Source organism: Ixodes scapularis, unplaced genomic scaffold, assembly GCF_016920785.2.
Source record: "Ixodes scapularis isolate PalLabHiFi unplaced genomic scaffold, ASM1692078v2 PGA_scaffold3__209_contigs__length_174095766, whole genome shotgun sequence".
NCBI lineage: Eukaryota > Metazoa > Arthropoda > Arachnida > Ixodida > Ixodidae > Ixodes > Ixodes scapularis.
In genome coordinates, this window is record NW_024609868.1 from 47,366,225 (window position 1) to 47,382,842 (window position 16,618).

The window sequence follows — 16,618 nt, forward strand, 5'->3', positions numbered from 1 at the left end:
CACTGTTCAATCTTAACATGTGAAATGGAAGAAGAAGAAAATGACAGTGAAATCTCAAAGTATTGAAATCACGGAGCGCAGCATTTAAGCATATGTCGTTTAAACTTCTTTAGAAAATATTAGATTGTCGTATCGGATGGGGTGGAGAATCTATTGTTTATTCATATCCCCTCTAAATTTAGCTGGAGGATAGTTTCAGTTTATCCGCTAAATTTAGTGGGTAAACTGCATTGGTGCATCGGATAGACGACATAAATTTCCCTGCAAAATATGGCGAGGATATTGAATGGTTATGTGAGTCACCTGACGTCGCTATCCCTGCTAAATTTAGCGGGAAACTGAATTGGTGTTTAAGTCACGTGATGTTCTTTTCTTCGCTAAACTTACGGTGGAAACTGAATTGGTGTGTAGTTAGTTTGGCGTCGAGTCACGTGAAGTCATGCTATCAATCAGAAGGACGGACGAACATATATCTGCGATTAGAGGGTTCCGCTAAAAAGCATATGTTAAAAAATAAAATTTCGATTGCAGATCGAATGAAAATACTACAAGAAATGTGAATTACGTAGGCCGTTTCATTGTGGTTTAGTCTTTGACTACTGCTTGGATGCAAACAATTAGAACAAAATTATATAAGATCTCTACATATGATTATTATCGTCTAGAGATTAATGCCTGTACTTCCGTTCCCGAGTAATTACCTAATAATAAAAGGCAACTCTATGCTGTTGTTTCTATGCATCTTTTTTTTTTCTTTTTTAAACAAGCATCAACTTTTCGCGCTAATATATATAAAAACAGATACAGTTAATGGATTCTAGATTTTCAGAATATACCTGGTATTTTGCTTGCATTTCGAGACGATGAAAGCGCGTACTTCACTTCGGTTTGGAGATGGCACGCTCAGCTGCGTGTTGCAAATTTTGCCACGGAAAAAGGTTCAAAACAAATGCCTTTGCTTTACGAAATAAATTCAAAAGCCAAGATAGTTAAGGAGCTCACTATTGGACGTCTACATTAAAGAGAATCGGATATTCGTAGATTATGACACGTTGAGTCAGTAAAATACAGTCTTTTCTGCCATGTTGGTCTTCTTTCAATCACAGAGGTATTTAAAAGCAGCTAGCACAGCGCATGAAACAAGCCCTTGTGGATCAAGGTGTTTATCGGGACAACCAGTATCTACTTACAAAGTTGCACATCGACTTTACAAACTCAGGTATGGTTTTATTAATTTGATGCCTAATTCCTTCCCAGGTTTTATTCACCTGCAAAAGAAAGAACAAAATAACAGCTACAAATTTGCATCATAATGTATGTGCACCAAAAAGGTCGTAAAGTATGTGCTAGTTTACTTTGAATACGCCACTAGGTCTCTAAGCCAGGTGGCAAATTATATCAAGGCGCAATACCTGCAACGAACTCAGCAGAGAGGAGCGACAATTTTTGTGTTGTGGTTATTCTTTTTTTTAGAAATGCTGTCCCAATTAGCAGATTCGCAAGACTGCTTGTAGATTTTTTGGCTATTGATTTTAGATGCCTCGACATTTAAGAAAATCATTCAGCTTGTCAGCGAATCAATCCTTAAACAAGTAACATTTTTGGTTGTTCTGTGTGCCTATTTGGCGTAGGTGGCGGTAGCCTGGCGTGAAACCCTATATTACATCTGGTCGATTAGGTATTTATAAGGTGACCTTTTTAGCCGAATATAAATTTACAATAACAAACAATAAATAATTTTAAAGTGCAATTCAATAAACTATAAAAACTACGGATAGACAATCTGATGAAATAACAAGTATTATCGTTATAAGAAATTACAGAAAAGAAAACAGAAGGCCACAATGTATGCTTGTTGGAAGTGCCGCTTTTAAGGTAAAAGCCCCCTTTCTCCCGGACAGTTCCAACGCCTTTGGACCCGTGACTCGAGTACGAGCATAGGCCATACATACATAGACGAAAAGTCTTCAATTTCCTGGGAGGGGGAAGGGGAGGTTTCCAGAGTGAACGTATTTGCCTTCCCGAGGAGTTCCTTTTGGGTGCGGAAAGGGGGGGGGGGGGGGGGGGGGGACTTTGTTTTGTTTATATTGGGAAATCTCCGGAAAGGCTAGGAGGATAATGTCCCCAAGACCACCCCGCCCCCCCCCCCCCCTCCCTAATCCGTGCCCACGCAAACCAAGACCCTGACTGATAATGCGCAAGTATTTATTGTTATTGTCTAAATGGATTGATCGCCTATTTATGGTAGTAACTCAGTCTACGGCCTCTAAGCATCCTAAAAAAGGCCCTTCATGGGCCGCCGATTTCCCTTTTAAAGTATAATCAAAGACCGTAACACGCCCCTCTTTCCGCGCATGGGAGCAGACACCAGGGGGCGCGGTCAGACGGCGTTTTTGTACAATAATTGCTGTATTACGTCTCTACACCCAAATATGTGATGTCTTTGTCGATATATAATACACAACGCGCCTAAAAAGGCTAATAATAGTAATATTTGGAATCTCCATGCAATTACCTATTTCCATTGGTCCAATTTTCTGGAGGCGGTAGGGAGCCAAGGATGTCGTTAAAGTGTTTTTCACAAGTCGTTTTTTTTTTTTTTTTTTCTTGTAAAATACAAAGCGTAGCTTCCTTTCTGTAAAAATACGGCCAAAAACTTGCCAGGGTCAGCGGCGGACGGCGACACAGACCACCGAGTCGAGTTGCGGGGCGCCTTTGGCGCGCGTATTGATAGATGACGTCAGGAGCACCGTCGGAAGGTGTAGCCGACCAGCGAAAGAAAGCAGACGACACGCAGATGAAATCCGTTGGCAGCAAAAGCGCAAAGCGCCGTCGTTATGCAAACGCGTTGAGTTTTGTAGCGTGAGCTACACTAGCCGAGGTTGAGCAGTCTCGCGTGGCTCCCAAAGAGCCGTGCTGCACATGCGCGAGGAGCAGTGACGTCACACGGCGCACAGCTGGCGCGCCGGAGCCGCGGCCGCCGCGCGCGCCTCGCCAATCTGCGCATTCCAGAGGAGTGATGACATAGCCGCGGCAGACGCACTGGCGCCGCCGCGTGCCCAGCTCTGCGCCTCCGTTGCCCAGTAGCCAAGTCTGACGCTACACCGGAGCCGCTTGATAGCACCTCTCATTTTGTGCGCATAAGCTCACGCTACGTATATCCAGGCATAGCCGAGCTAAGCCACCGCATTTTTTTACTTTAAGTTCTGCTTTTATTGTCTGCATTTTTTGTGCAACCAAAGGTAGAGTAGAAAAAGATTATGCTCATTTTAATGAACCACGGCGGTCGCGTGCAGTCGCGAATATTATCCAGTGCTTTAGTCGCGATAAAGAAGCAGCGCCATCTATCAATAAGAGCGCCAAACGCGCCCCGCAACTCGACTTGGTCGTCTGCGTCGCCGCCCGCCGTTGACCCTGGCAAGTTTCTTGGTCCTATTTCTTTACAGAAAGGAAGCTACGCACTCTAATTTTACAAGAAAAGACCGACCTGTGAAATATACCAATGACGAAAAGTTTCGATTGCTACGTGCAGGCGCCGATTTTTACGGCCCATTTTAGATCGAGCCTGGTGACTCCAGTCACGATATATAAAATTTTCTAAACAAAAAAAAACAAAAAAAAGCAGGAAATTGTCAAAAGATAGACTTACTATTGGGGGCAAAAGATTGAGCGTGCAGTTGTAAACGGCTTCCGCATGGCTTGAATTCCTATACTGTGCCCCTGATACACACACAAAAAAAGAAGATATTGATAAACATTTTAAACGTTTTAGATGTGAATATATGCGTTGAAAGCGAAAAATATATTTGCGTGCTTCATCTAATATGCTTAATATTTAGATTCCAAACAATTCACGAGAGAATTGGTTATTTGAGCCATCAATCCGAATGAAAAGCAATGAATAACTAAATGAAAATGCTAAGTTCAATTTCGGCAATTGAGTATAGCTAAATTCTGTACTCATAAAGCGCGTTCTTGTTTTTAAGTCAGGCGCACTGCAAACATATCTTTTGCTCCCTACACAAAATATGTTTCCACTGTTACCGCATCTCACTCCGCGCACCATTAATTTTCTTATCTTAGTGGTTTCGCGAGTCAAACTGCTATTTCTGTACACATCTAAAGAATCTTTGCATTGATCGCTATGGAAAAATTCCGATGCACTGCATTGCTATCGATTTATCTTTTATTTATTAATTTATTTAAAAAAAACATAAAAATGCCTCACAACGTGAGATATTCAATTACACTTACCGCACAATCCAGGATTGTTTCTATAATGACGCTCGTAGAGACTTTGTGTAGTAGTTTTCACTCTGGATACTTGCTCGTGACCGTCTTCGCTGGACGAACACGGGCTTCCTAGAAACGAAATCGCCAAAAGCGCACAGGTGAGCGCAGTTCTCATGGCTGGTAGATCCTTGCTCCGAAACCTCAGGGCCGTGAGTAACAGAAGTCACAATCCTTCGCCGATATATATACCTACGAGCTCGCAAGCACCAACCAACGTCACTGAATGACGCTAACAACCCCGAGACCAATGATAGGTCTTTTTTTTAACATCATAACAGTGGCGTTGTTGACGATTCAGTTCCGCCTATTAGCTCCTGTGAACTCCCGCGGAGGTCACTCCTAATGTTGCTATCGGTTCGAAAGGTTAAGCGGAAACATTTGCCTTATGCTGATTATTAAAGTTTTTTCTGCTTTTATTCGTTTTCTTTTCCGAGCTGAAATTATGAAATATCACACTTCTCGCCTTTCCACTGCGTCTTTATACTTGCCTTTATTCATGAAAAAAGAAACACCCTTAACGCTGTGGTTGTAAATAAACGTTTGCAGCAAAAAGATTGTGCAATCGGCAAGTAAACGAAAGTTAAACAGCATATGGGATGTCAAATTGAAAAACTGCTTTGGAGAAATGTTCACGTTATAATTTCTTAGATGTTCAGTCGTTTTATTTATAAAGTATATATTTATGTGGGTTATTTTTAATTGCAATTTATGGTCGGAGGTGTAAAAGTCGACTTTTTTTTATACACAAAGAGCGCAATAAACGTGCTTGGAGTCCTTAATCCCAGAACTTTGTTCGACGTATACCCTTGGCGAAACCTTGAGAGCTTAACCAATAAGCTTGAACACATTAAATCACGCCCTGCATTCGTTAAAGGAAACGTACAGTCAACGGCGTACCAACTTGTTTTTGAGGGGGAGGGGGGCAAACCAGACCCCCCCCCCCCCTCAGGGCCGGGGGGGGGGGGGGGGGGGTGCCCGGCAATAGATTGCCACGCCGAGCTTAGCCCCCCAGGGGGGCTAAGCTCGGCGCGGCGAGATCGAGGCGAGTTCTCCGCCAAACTCGCCGACCACCGCGATTGGTCGGCGCCGTGCATGACGACACGCGCCGACACTCCCTAGATCGTGACGTTAAACGGAGGGTTTGAGGCGGTCGGAGAGTTCCATATTCGGAACTCGCGGCGAGATGCGGTGACGTCATTGCGACGTGGCAGAAGCCGCCGCGGATGGGAAAAGCTTGCCGGCTCCGACCTAGGCGAGTTTGGGCGAGTTGGGCGCGAGATCAGGGAGAAGCGTCCAAAATGGCAGCGTTTTCGTTCGTGTTTTGCCGTCGGCATAGGTATTTAAACCACGCCAATGTGTTGGACAGGGACGACGTTCATTTTCAACAACACTATCGCCCCTCGAAAGACGTGGTAAGGTGGCTGTGCGATGAACTGCGTGGCGAACCGGGCTTGAGGCGATGGAGCCGTTAATGAACCGTCGCCCCCGTCGTGATCCTACATCCAAATTCTACAAAGTGAATCCTAGAAACAAATTTGTTTTTACGGCAATCTGCAACCAGGAACGCAATTTACCATTACCTTCAGGCTTTTACAATTATTTTGATGGGTTGCTGTGCTGCGTAGATGCAAGATAAACGCACTTGATAAAATTCAAACTAAAACAGATGATAGAAGAAAAGAAATATACATGAATGGCGCAGACTAACAACAGTGTAATTTCTTTCTCATCTTTCTTCTTCCACACCGTATTTTGACAAACAAATTGGCCGTTAGTTGTTTATACAGCAGGACAACATGCCAGAACATTGCGACATTGTCACCTACGGTAGCTAAGCAATTTAGCCAGTGCAGTATGACTGCTAGCCTAGGGTCTTTAACGTTCACCACGTAGTAGTGATACACGACCGCATGCCGGTACGATGCTCATCAGCATCGAAAAGGGCAGGGGTGGGGGTGAATCCACCCCTGCCCTTTTCGATGCTGATGAGCATCGTACCGGCATGCGGTCGTGTATCACTACTACGTGGTGAACGTTAAAAACCCTAGGCTAGCAGTCATACTGCACTGGCTAAATTGCTTAGCTACCGTAGGTGACAATGTCGCAATGTTCTGGCATGTTGTCCTGCTGTATAAACAACTAACGGCCAATTTGTTTGTCAAAATACGGTGTACGCGAGCTTTCGCTCCACGTACACCCTATTCTGAGAAAAAAAAATATATTGTGGCTGTGTGGCGGTGTGGGGGGAGAAAGATGAGAAAGAAATTACACAGTTTTTAGTCTGCGCCATTCCTGTATGTTGTTTTTCGTCTATACTCTGCTTTAGTTTATATCTTTATCAAGAGTGTTTTTCTTGCATCTACGTGGCGCAGCAAACCATCACAATGTCAACTAGCCCACATCCAAGCAATGTTTGTATAATTAGCATCCCTGCTGTTACCTATTCTTATTTGTCATTTACGATGTAAATGAAAAAAATTGGGCTGTATGTATGTTGATACTGCCTAAAACTTGGTCCGCTTCAACGGGGAAGATTCTCCCAGCTGTAGATGAGAAATTTAGCCGTGCAGTGCCGTACAACCGCTAGCCTGGGGTCTTTAACGTCCATCCCGCAGTAGTGTTAAGCGGGTTTCACATGCAGCGATTTTGGCCCTAAAGCGGCGCGATTTCTGCCGTCGCGGCGCTCGTGCCGCAGAATTGCTGGTGCTGGCCAGAGCGCCGCGACGGCAGAAATCGCGCCGCTCTAGGGCCAAAACCGCTGCATGTGAACTAGGCTTTACACGACTGCACGCCGGTACGATGCTCATTAACATCGAAACGGGCAGGGGTGGGGATTGAACCCAGCATCCTGGGTTCTGCAACGGACCTTTCGCTCGACGTGCTCCGAGATGGTGTGCGCTAGCCCAGCCGGCCACCGATCCTCCGATTTAAATAAAATAAAAACCCTTCACTGCGGAGCGTAGGGAAAAATCGGAGCTACGCTGGGGAACTCGCCGCCGCCGGAGGGGGTCGGAAATGTAAGAGGGGGAGTGGGAAACTCGCCGGGGCGGAGTCAAAAGAAGCTCCTCCCCTCCCTCGTGACGTTGCATCGGAGAGATTCCCGCCGGAGGCGAGCTTAGCCCCCCAGTTCGGCGAATCTGGTGACCAGTTCGGCCAATCTGGTGACCAGTTCGGCCAATCTGGTGGCCAGTTAGGCCAATATGGTGACCGCTCAGGTCAATCTGGTGACCAGTTAGAAGGCAATCTGGTGACCAGTTAAATCAATATAGCTACCAGGTAGACAAGTCTGCCTAGCAGTTGCACCAGTTCGATTTCCTGTTAGACCAGTGTGACCAGCAAAACACATGCCTGCCCCCCCCCCCCCCCCCCCCCCCCGCCCCCGGTTTGGTACGCCCATGCGCACGGCTATGTTTCGAGCTATCCACAACCAACGGAACACATTTTCGGAATATCCGTGCTTTGCTCTCCCAGTTTTCTATTTGTTATCTCTTAGAAAATGGCAAATTTATGTCACGCCAAAACCAGCATTCAAATTTTTCCGCGCCGACAGCGGGGTGACACAACAACACCTTGAAGATGTAAGGGGAATGGAGCGCAAAGCACTGTATATATTCACTTAGCAAAATGGACAATTGGGCGAGTTGGTAAGAGTTCACAATTACTTACAGCGCGACTGGGACAAGGACAGACAGAGCAGAAACACAGAAACACAGGACAAGCGCTGAACTAGCAACTGATTCTATTGAAAAGAAAAGACATCTGATGCTGCTGCTGCTCGTGCAGGCATGCCCCTCCGTGGCCCTGGCGCTTCTTCTTTCGCTCAATGCGAAACCGGCCAAGTTATCCGAGATCCAAAAAGCCGACCTCGCTCTTCATCAAAGCCACTGTGGGCTGGCTCACACACAAGGATCCGGTTTTTGTTATGTGGTACGGCTCCATAAATTCTCGGGGTAGTTTGTGGTTGTGTCGGAACATCACTGTAGTCTTGTTGAACAGGGGTTGTATTATGTTGCAGCCCTGGTCGCCGGCATAGCGACCACGAAGAAGAGATGCGTACGCCGCGAGCTTCGAACCCAAAAATCTGATCTTTATCGCGATGTGGATGCTCTATATACACAATGACAATGTTGCCGACACAACATATTCCCTCCCTAAAAACAACAACCCAAGAAACTAAATACAAAGAAATAAAGAAAGGAACAGTGTAACTGATAGCAAAAAAATAACAGTAACATAGTTCATTACAAAGTCTCTCTGCCAGGCAGGCTTTCTCCTCAGCAGAGGTGCTCTCGTTGTCCTTGTATTGACCTGGGCCGAAGCTGCGTCTGACTCCGAACAAGCCACTGAGGTCTCGGGTACCGCCGGTAGCGTTGAAGCCGAAACGGAATCCATCTCCGCGGTCTCGGTTGTCGCCGAAGAAGCCACGGGACCAGTCTCTGGGATCTCGGCTACAGCCGCCTCAGCCGACTCTAGCGTTGACGCCGCTTGCTGTGATGCTGTCGACAGGCGCTTCCCCGCTTCTCCACAACCGGAAAGCTTCGACGCATTCCAGGTCCGGTTGTCGCTGAGGATGTAAGAACTTGGTCCATGTGTACCAGTAATAAGCATTGGGCGCGTATAGTGCGATGTCCCTTTCTTCGGTATGTTTGGCTTGCGAACCCTGACGAAATCGCCCGGCTTGAAGGTGGGCGCCCTTGCTCCCCTCTTGGAGTCTGTGTAGCGCTTGCTGTAAGCCTGCCGCTGCTGTACTCGCGCTCTGAGGTCAGCTAATTCAGAGCTAGGGTTCACAAAGAACTTTGATGACGGGAACCCCACAATGTCCAGCCTTGACCGGGGAACTCGACCATGCAGGAGCAGAGCAGGTGGCACCCCCGTTGTGGCATGAGGTGTGCACCTGTAAACGCCCAGGTACTCCAGGACGGCCACTTCAAGAGGCCGGTGCTCCAGAGCTGCCGTCTGGATGAACCCTTTGAAGACCTTGTTAAACCGCTCCACCTGCCCGTTGCACTGTGGGTAATAAACCGACGAGCAGCGGTGACAAATTCCTCGTTCTTTCAGGAAGTTTTCAAAGGCTGCCGACTTGAACTGCGACCCATGGTCCGTCAGAATTTCATCTGGGTAGCCTTCTCTGCTAAACGTAGCAGATAAAAATTTAATCACCGTCTGCGTTGTCACAACTGATGCGAAGCATACCTCTGGCCACTTTGAGTAAAAGTCTACCAAGGTAATGGCATACTCGTGTCCACTCCCAGTTCTGCTGAATGGCCCAACAATATCCACAGCCAGTTTCTGCCAGGCCCGTTCTGGAAGCGGAATTGGCTGAAGTGGTGCTGTGACGGGTTTGGCGGACTTGTCTGCAGACTGGCATTCACAGCAGTTCCTGATGACTTGCTCCACCTGTTGGTCGAGACCCGGCCACCAATATTGCTCGCGCAACCTTTGCTTGGTCCTGACAATGCCAGGATGGGTCTCGTGCGCCAGCCCAATCATAGTGGCCATCAGCGACGCTGGGATGACCAGTCGTTCTCCTCGCAGCAGCAAGTTGTCCACCACTGCCAACTCGTTTCTCACTCGGAAGAATGCGAGTAACTTGGACGTCAAGCTTTTCTTGTCTGGCCACTTGGTTGAAATGTACTTAATGACCAGTTGCAATGTCTCATCCGTCTGTACAGCCTCTTGTAGTTCATGCTTTGTGATGCGAGATGACACGAATGATACAATTTCTTCCTCTTCTTCATCACCGGTAGGTAATGGCAACCTTGACAGAGCGTCTGCTACTTTGTTGTCGCTTCCTCGGTGATATGCAACTTCGAAGTTGTAATAAAGAAGGCGAGATGACCACCTTGAGATCCTCAGTGGCTTTCGGCCATTCCCTTGAGAGGATAGGAGAGTTACTAGCGCTTGATGATCCGTGCGTAGCTTGAACCGCCGTCCCCAGAGGAACACGTGCCAATGCTCGCACGCCCACACGCAGGCAAGGGCCTCCTTCTCTCCCACGGAGTACTTCCGTTCAGCCGGCGAGAGTGTTCGGGAGGCAAACGCCACTGTTCTCAAGTCATCGCCAACACCCTGCTGAAGCACAGCACCGAGCCCATGCATGGATGCATCTGCAGTGACAACTACCGGTAGTGCAGGATCAAACATCTTAATAGCACCGCATGTTGACAGCGATGTCTTGACTTGCTCGAAACTCTGTTCTGCTTCTTTGTTCCATATAAATGGGACCTCTTGACGCAACAGCTTCCTTAGAGGCTCTACTACTTCTGCATAATTTGGCAAAAATCTTGCGTAGTATCCGACAAGTCCCAAGAACGACCGCAAAGCAGCTGCATCTTTTGGTACGGGAGCTTTTGCCACCGCTTCTACTTTGGAGTGAAGAGGGGTTAGTCCTTCTGCACTCACGGTGTGTCCGAGGAAGTCGAGCGCTTGCACGTTGAACTCGCATTTCTGGTTAAGCTGAAGTCCAGCAGCAGAAATGCGATGTAGAACTTCCTGCAAATTTCCCCTGTGTTCTGCTTCGGACTTGCCGAATATGATCACGTGGTCAATGCAACATAGCACCCCCTTACAGCCATCCAGGATCGTGGTCATCATTCTTTGAAACGCCGCCGGAGCTGACGCCAACCCAAAGCATAGCATACTCTTCGAAAACGAAAAAGTCCGTCATGAGTGACAAATGTCGTCAGCTCCCGGCTGTCTGCTGTCAGTTCAACTTGGTGATAGGCCGAGGCCAAATCTAGCTTCGAGAAGTGAGTCGACCCTGCAAGTTGGTGAAGAAGCTCCTCTGTATGTGGGAGTGGAAATCCATCCACTAAAATGGCCTTGTTCGGCTCGCGCAAATCTACGCACAGCCTGATAGTGCCGTCCTTTTAGAGCGCAGCTCTTAGGGGCCCGTTTCCGGCTTGAGCGGCGTCGCCGTCGCCGTCGCCGTCGCCGTCGGCGTCGCCGTCGGCGTAACCGCGCGGTGCATCATGGGAAATGTCCCATAATGCACCGCGCGAGCCCCCCCACCGGGGTCACGTGACCTCGTGGGGGGTCACGTGACCCCCCGAGGTCACGTGACTCCCCTGAGGTCACGTGACCCCCTCCTCAAGGTCACGTGACCCCCTCCTCGAGGTCACGTGACCCCTGCCGATGTCGCGTGACCCCCCGATGACGTCATCGTCACTGATGACGTCACCGGCATCCACATCGTCATCGTCATCATCACTGATGACGTCACCGGCATCCGCATCGTCATCGTCATCATTACTGATGACGTCACCGGCATCCACATCGTCATCGTCATCATCACTGATGACGTCACCGGCATCCCCATCGTCATCGTCATCATCACTGATGACGTCACCGGCATCCACATCGTCATCGTCATCATCACTGATGACGTCACCGGCATCCACATCGTCATCGTCATCATCACTGATGACGTCACCGGCATCCGCATCGTCATCGTCATCATCACTGATGACGTCACCGGCATCCCCATCGTCATCGTCATCATCACTGATGTCACCGGCATCCACATCGTCATCGTCATCATCACTGATGACGTCACCGGCATCCACATTGTCATCGTCATCATCACTGATGACGTCACCGGCATCCACATCGTCATCGTCATCATCACTGACGACGTCACCGGCATCCGCATCGTCATCGTCATCATCACTGATGACGTCATCAGTGACGTCACTGGTGGCGTCACCGGCATCCGCATCGTCATCGTCATCATCACTGATGACGTCATCAGCGACGTCACTGATGACGTCACCGACATTCGCATCGTCATCGTCATCATCACTGGTGAAGCCATCAGTGACGTCACTAATGACGTCATCGGTACCCGCATCGTCATCGTCACGGATGACGTCATCAGTGACGTCAGTGATGACATCATCGGCATTGGGGGTCACGTGACCCCCAAGGTCACGTGACCCCCCCCTGGTTAGTTTACCCCCCCCCGTGCCCTTCCCTCCTCCTTCTCAAGAGCTGCGCTCTAATTTGGCGTTACAGGGAGTTGTAAGCGGCTTTCATTTTTTTTCTTTACGACCACAATTGGAGATATCCATTCAGAGGCTTCGACCCGTTCAATGATTCCAACTTGCTCCAATCGGCGCAGTTCCACGGACACGGCGTCCCGCAATGCTAAAGGCAGCCGCCGCAATTTTGCCGCAGCGGGCTTAACTCTTTCCCGCCTCTTGACCTTGTGAGCGAAGCCCTTCACCAGACCCAGCTTGTCGGTGAATAAGTGTGAGAATTGTTTCTTCATGTCAGCAGGTAGCGGGTTCTCATCGGTTCGCATGTGCAGACATTGCAAGGCTCCTCCTTCAATCTGAAGTTGTAAATTGCAGATTGCATCTAATCCGATGAGGGTCGTCCCCTTCGCCACCACGTAAAATAGTACGCAAGTCGAACGCTCCTTGTAGCGAACGTTGGCGAGGAATCGTCCCTTCACGTCGATCTTGCATCCCAAATAGTCCAGCAGGTTGACAGACGGCGGTGCCAAAGCCAGTCGCTCGCGGAACCATTGCCGATAAATGTCATCGGTGACGATTGACACTGAAGAGCCTGTGTCTACCAGAAAGCGCAGACTCACTGTTTCTACTTCCAGATCGGCGTAGATGCCACGTTGTCCGCTGTCCGTTTTCACCTGAAGAAGCACGACGTCACAATTCGTAGTCTCGCTGATTTCTTTCACGTCCAGGTCCTGCGTCGTGGTGCTTTTACAAACCTTCTCGAAGTGCCCGGTCTTTTTGCATTTCCGGCACATAGCTCGTCGCGCTTTGCAGCTCGCTGAACTTGTCACGTGACTTGCCGAGCCACAACGGTAACAACGACGCTCCGTCACCTCTTCATTTTTTTTATACTTGTCAGTAACGCGATGCACCGCCCCCTCAGCTGCAAATTCTTTCAGGTTGCGCTGGGTGTCCTCGTAATGCGTTGCCATTGATACGGCCTTTTCTAGTGTCAGCGGTGCTCCTTCAAACAGCAGACGTTCCCGACGTCTGCCAGATGAAATGCCTGATACGAGCTGGTCCCGAATCATCACGTCGGTGCTGCTATCGTACTCGCATTTGGCGGCTATCTCGCGCAAGCTCGTGATGTATCCTTCCATCGGCTCGCCTGGCTGCTGTAATCTCTGCTTGAATCGATGTCGCTCAACGAGTACGTTAGTTGTGGCTGCAAAAATTCTCCTTACGAGCTCCAGCGTAGTAGTGAACTCGTCCGAGGTACCCCCACTGGTAGGCTTGCTTTCTTCCGTCGCACCCGCAGTCGCAGACTTGCCTTCCGCCTCTGTGGTCGGCTGCTGCTGAGGTGGTGTCGACGTGGCCACGACGTTGTACTGCCGTTGTCCCTCCACTCCTAGACAGTGGAGCAGGATGGCTGCACGCCGCGACGCCTTGAACTCGTCCGCGCCAGAAGCCTCAAGAAACCTGAGGAACGTTTGTTCCCATTGCGGCCATGGAACGGGAGGCTGGCCTGGCGTTTGCAGAAACGGCAGCGGCGGTGTGAGCCCGAAGTTCATGGTGGCTTTTTATGGTTTTCTCCTCGTCGCCAATATTATGTTGCAGCCCTGGTCGCCGGCATAGCGACCACGAAGAAGAGATGCGTACGCCGCGAGCTTCGAACCCAAAAATCTGATCTTTATCGCGATGTGGATGCTCTATATACAAAATGACAATGTTGCCGACACAACAGGTTGGCATCCGCAATCCGTGGGAAAGGCGGCGGTACATCCACCGCCTTTCCCACGGACTCAAGAAAGTCGGCTCAAGATACAACGTGAATGTTGTTTTTTCCGCCCGCCACAAGCTCAGCTCTGTGTGCTCCGCAGTCAAGAAACGCGCGAGAAATAACGATCCGGGTATTCACACGAGGGAGAAATCCCGGGGATTTCTCCCCGGCACGCGCATACCAGGACGAAAACGTCGGGCTTTGCGATGTGCAAAAGCCTCGCGTTTTCATCTCGTGATGCGCGCGTGCCGGGGAGAAATCCCCGGGATTTCTCCCTCGTGTGAATACCCCTTAAGTCTCACAGCGGCTCCAGCATCAAACACGGAATGCAGTTTGTCGCCTGTATAGAAGGCGTGGTCTACAAGATTCCGTTTTCCTGCGGGCGTGCCTACATAGGACAGACTGGGCGTTGCCTCAACACAAGACTGCGAGAACACCACAGTTCTATGAAAGGAACCGCTCACACGCATCTCGCGATGCATTGCCGGGATTGCGGATGCCAACCCCTCTTCAACAAGACTACAGTGATGTTCCGACACAACCACAAACTACCCCGAGAAATGATGGAGACGTACCACATAACAAAAACCGGATCCTTGTGTGTGAGCCAGCCCACAGTGGCTTTGATGAAGAACGAAATCGGCTTTTTGGATCTCGGATAACTTGGCCGATTTCGCATTGAGTGAAAGAAGAAGCGCCAGGGCCACGGAGGGGCATGCCTGCACGAGCAGCAGCAGCATCAGATGTCTTTTCTTTTCAATAGAATCAGTTGCTAGTTCAGCGCTTGTCCTGTGTTTCTGTGTTTCTCCTCTGTCTGTCCTTGTCCCAGTCGCGCTGTAAGTAATTATGAGCACTGTATTCACATTTCGTCTTAGTTATGCAGGTTTTAGTAATTAACATTTTCACCCTGAGAGCTCGTTCGGTTCGTCCGGAGAGTTCGATTTTTTTCTTTTTCTGTCGGTAACTGAGAAATTGTAATTCATTCTTTGGCTTTTTGTCTTCTAACTAGCAGGGCTCACACGAATGGTCCAAACGATCGAAAACACCGTTTGATCTATTCAATGCGGTGTCGAAAATAAATATCCCTCTTGATTTCTTCGCTAAAGGTCTGCGTTTTAGCGAGCTACACGCGGATTCTGTCCCGAGCCCACAAAGCAAACCGGCGAACGACGTTTTGCTAGGGTGCAGTACAAAAAGTCAAATAAAGAATAGCAATTCAAAGATCAAGTACATCTGAGGAAGACCGTTGAGCATCTGGAAAATGGCAAGACTTTGTGTGTGTGGCACGTGTAAGAGCTAGCGTGCTTGCGGTTGAACTTTTTCTGTATTTTTCCGCAGGATGAACAGGTTAATTTTTTTTTTCATTATTCGAAAAAAAAAATATTAGCTTTCAGTTTTTCGTGTTTTTTTTTTTTTTTCATATTCGTGAACAAAAACTTGACGAATTGCAATTGTTTCTTACCTAATTAGCGATTCTCTAGCATTACTCAAGAAAATATGTAATAGACCATATTCTAGGTTGCCCACCGCCAAGGAGCATCCTGCGAGAGCGCGCAGAACGTGCAGCACAAGCTGCCTTCCGGCGTGCTTTAGTTGCGCGTGTACGCTGGAGGCTCATAAGACACTCAACTCTCAATGTTGCTAGAAAGCTCGCGCTTCAGGCGTCACGCCTGCAGCGCGTGCGTTCTAGCTGAAACTGAAAAAAAAAAATCTAAAATAAAAGGCACTGGTCAACGCCTTATTGTAAATATTAGGTTCAACCGCGATTTATTTGTAGCCTTTTCCTCATAAATAACGCAAAGTTTTTTGTTTTTATTTGTAACAAACGAGTTGCATGCACGCAGCTCCGCATGCAGGTCGGGCTCTCAGGGTGGGCTCGCACCACGGGTTGTTCGCCGTCGATCTAGGCTGGCTAGATTTTGTTCACCCGGCGCCCACCACTGCCGGCGGGGGCCAACGACCGGCGCGGGGCATGAGCACGCCCCCTAACGCAGCGTAGCTCGCCGAATCTTCATAGGTTGACATACGTGTGCATCTAATGCAGAAAATACACTTCTCTTCTTGTGAATTTATCAAACGGTAACTGAACAAACTAACAAACAAACAAATTAGTCCTTAGTTTTTTTTATACAGCAGGAGTTTAGTCTGCCAGGACATGGCGACATTCATACCCACTGTAGATAAGCAATTTAGCCAGTGCAGTACAACTGCTAGCCTGAGGTCTTTACCGTGCACGACGCAGTATGACACGCGATCGCACACCCGGGGGGTGATCGGTGGCCGAGTGGTCTAGCGCACACCAGGGGGCTAAGCTCGGCTCGGAGAGATCAAGGCGAGTTCTCCACGGAACTCGCCGCTCGCCGCGATTGGTCGGCGTCGTGCATGACCACACGCGCCGTCATTCCCTAGATCGTGACGTCAGAACGGAGGGTTTGAGGCGGTCGGAGAGTGGCATATTCGGAACTCGCAACGAAATGCTGTGACGTCATTCTGACGTGGCAGAAGCCGCCGCGGATAGGAAAAGCTTGCCGGCTTCGACCTATAGGCGAGTTTGGGCGAGTTGGGCGCGAGATGAGGGAGGCGCGACCAA

The 16,618-nt window shown here is 48.9% G+C and overlaps 2 protein-coding genes across 3 annotated transcripts in view; one reads left to right on the forward strand and one right to left on the reverse strand.

Moving 5' to 3' along the window:
• The window catches only part of LOC120838440, a 34,241-nt gene extending 29,833 nt beyond the window's left edge, over positions 1-4,408 (reverse strand). For both annotated transcript variants that reach the window (XM_042292419.1, XM_040208370.3), the window contains exon 1: positions 4,255-4,408. In XM_042292419.1, coding sequence (XP_042148353.1) covers positions 4,255-4,408 — 154 coding nt within the window. The remainder of the gene's footprint in view (positions 1-4,254) is intronic.
• LOC115313346 overlaps positions 1-16,618 on the forward strand; it is a 202,049-nt gene that overhangs the window by 97,024 nt on the left and 88,407 nt on the right. The gene's annotated exons all lie outside the window — the stretch shown is intronic.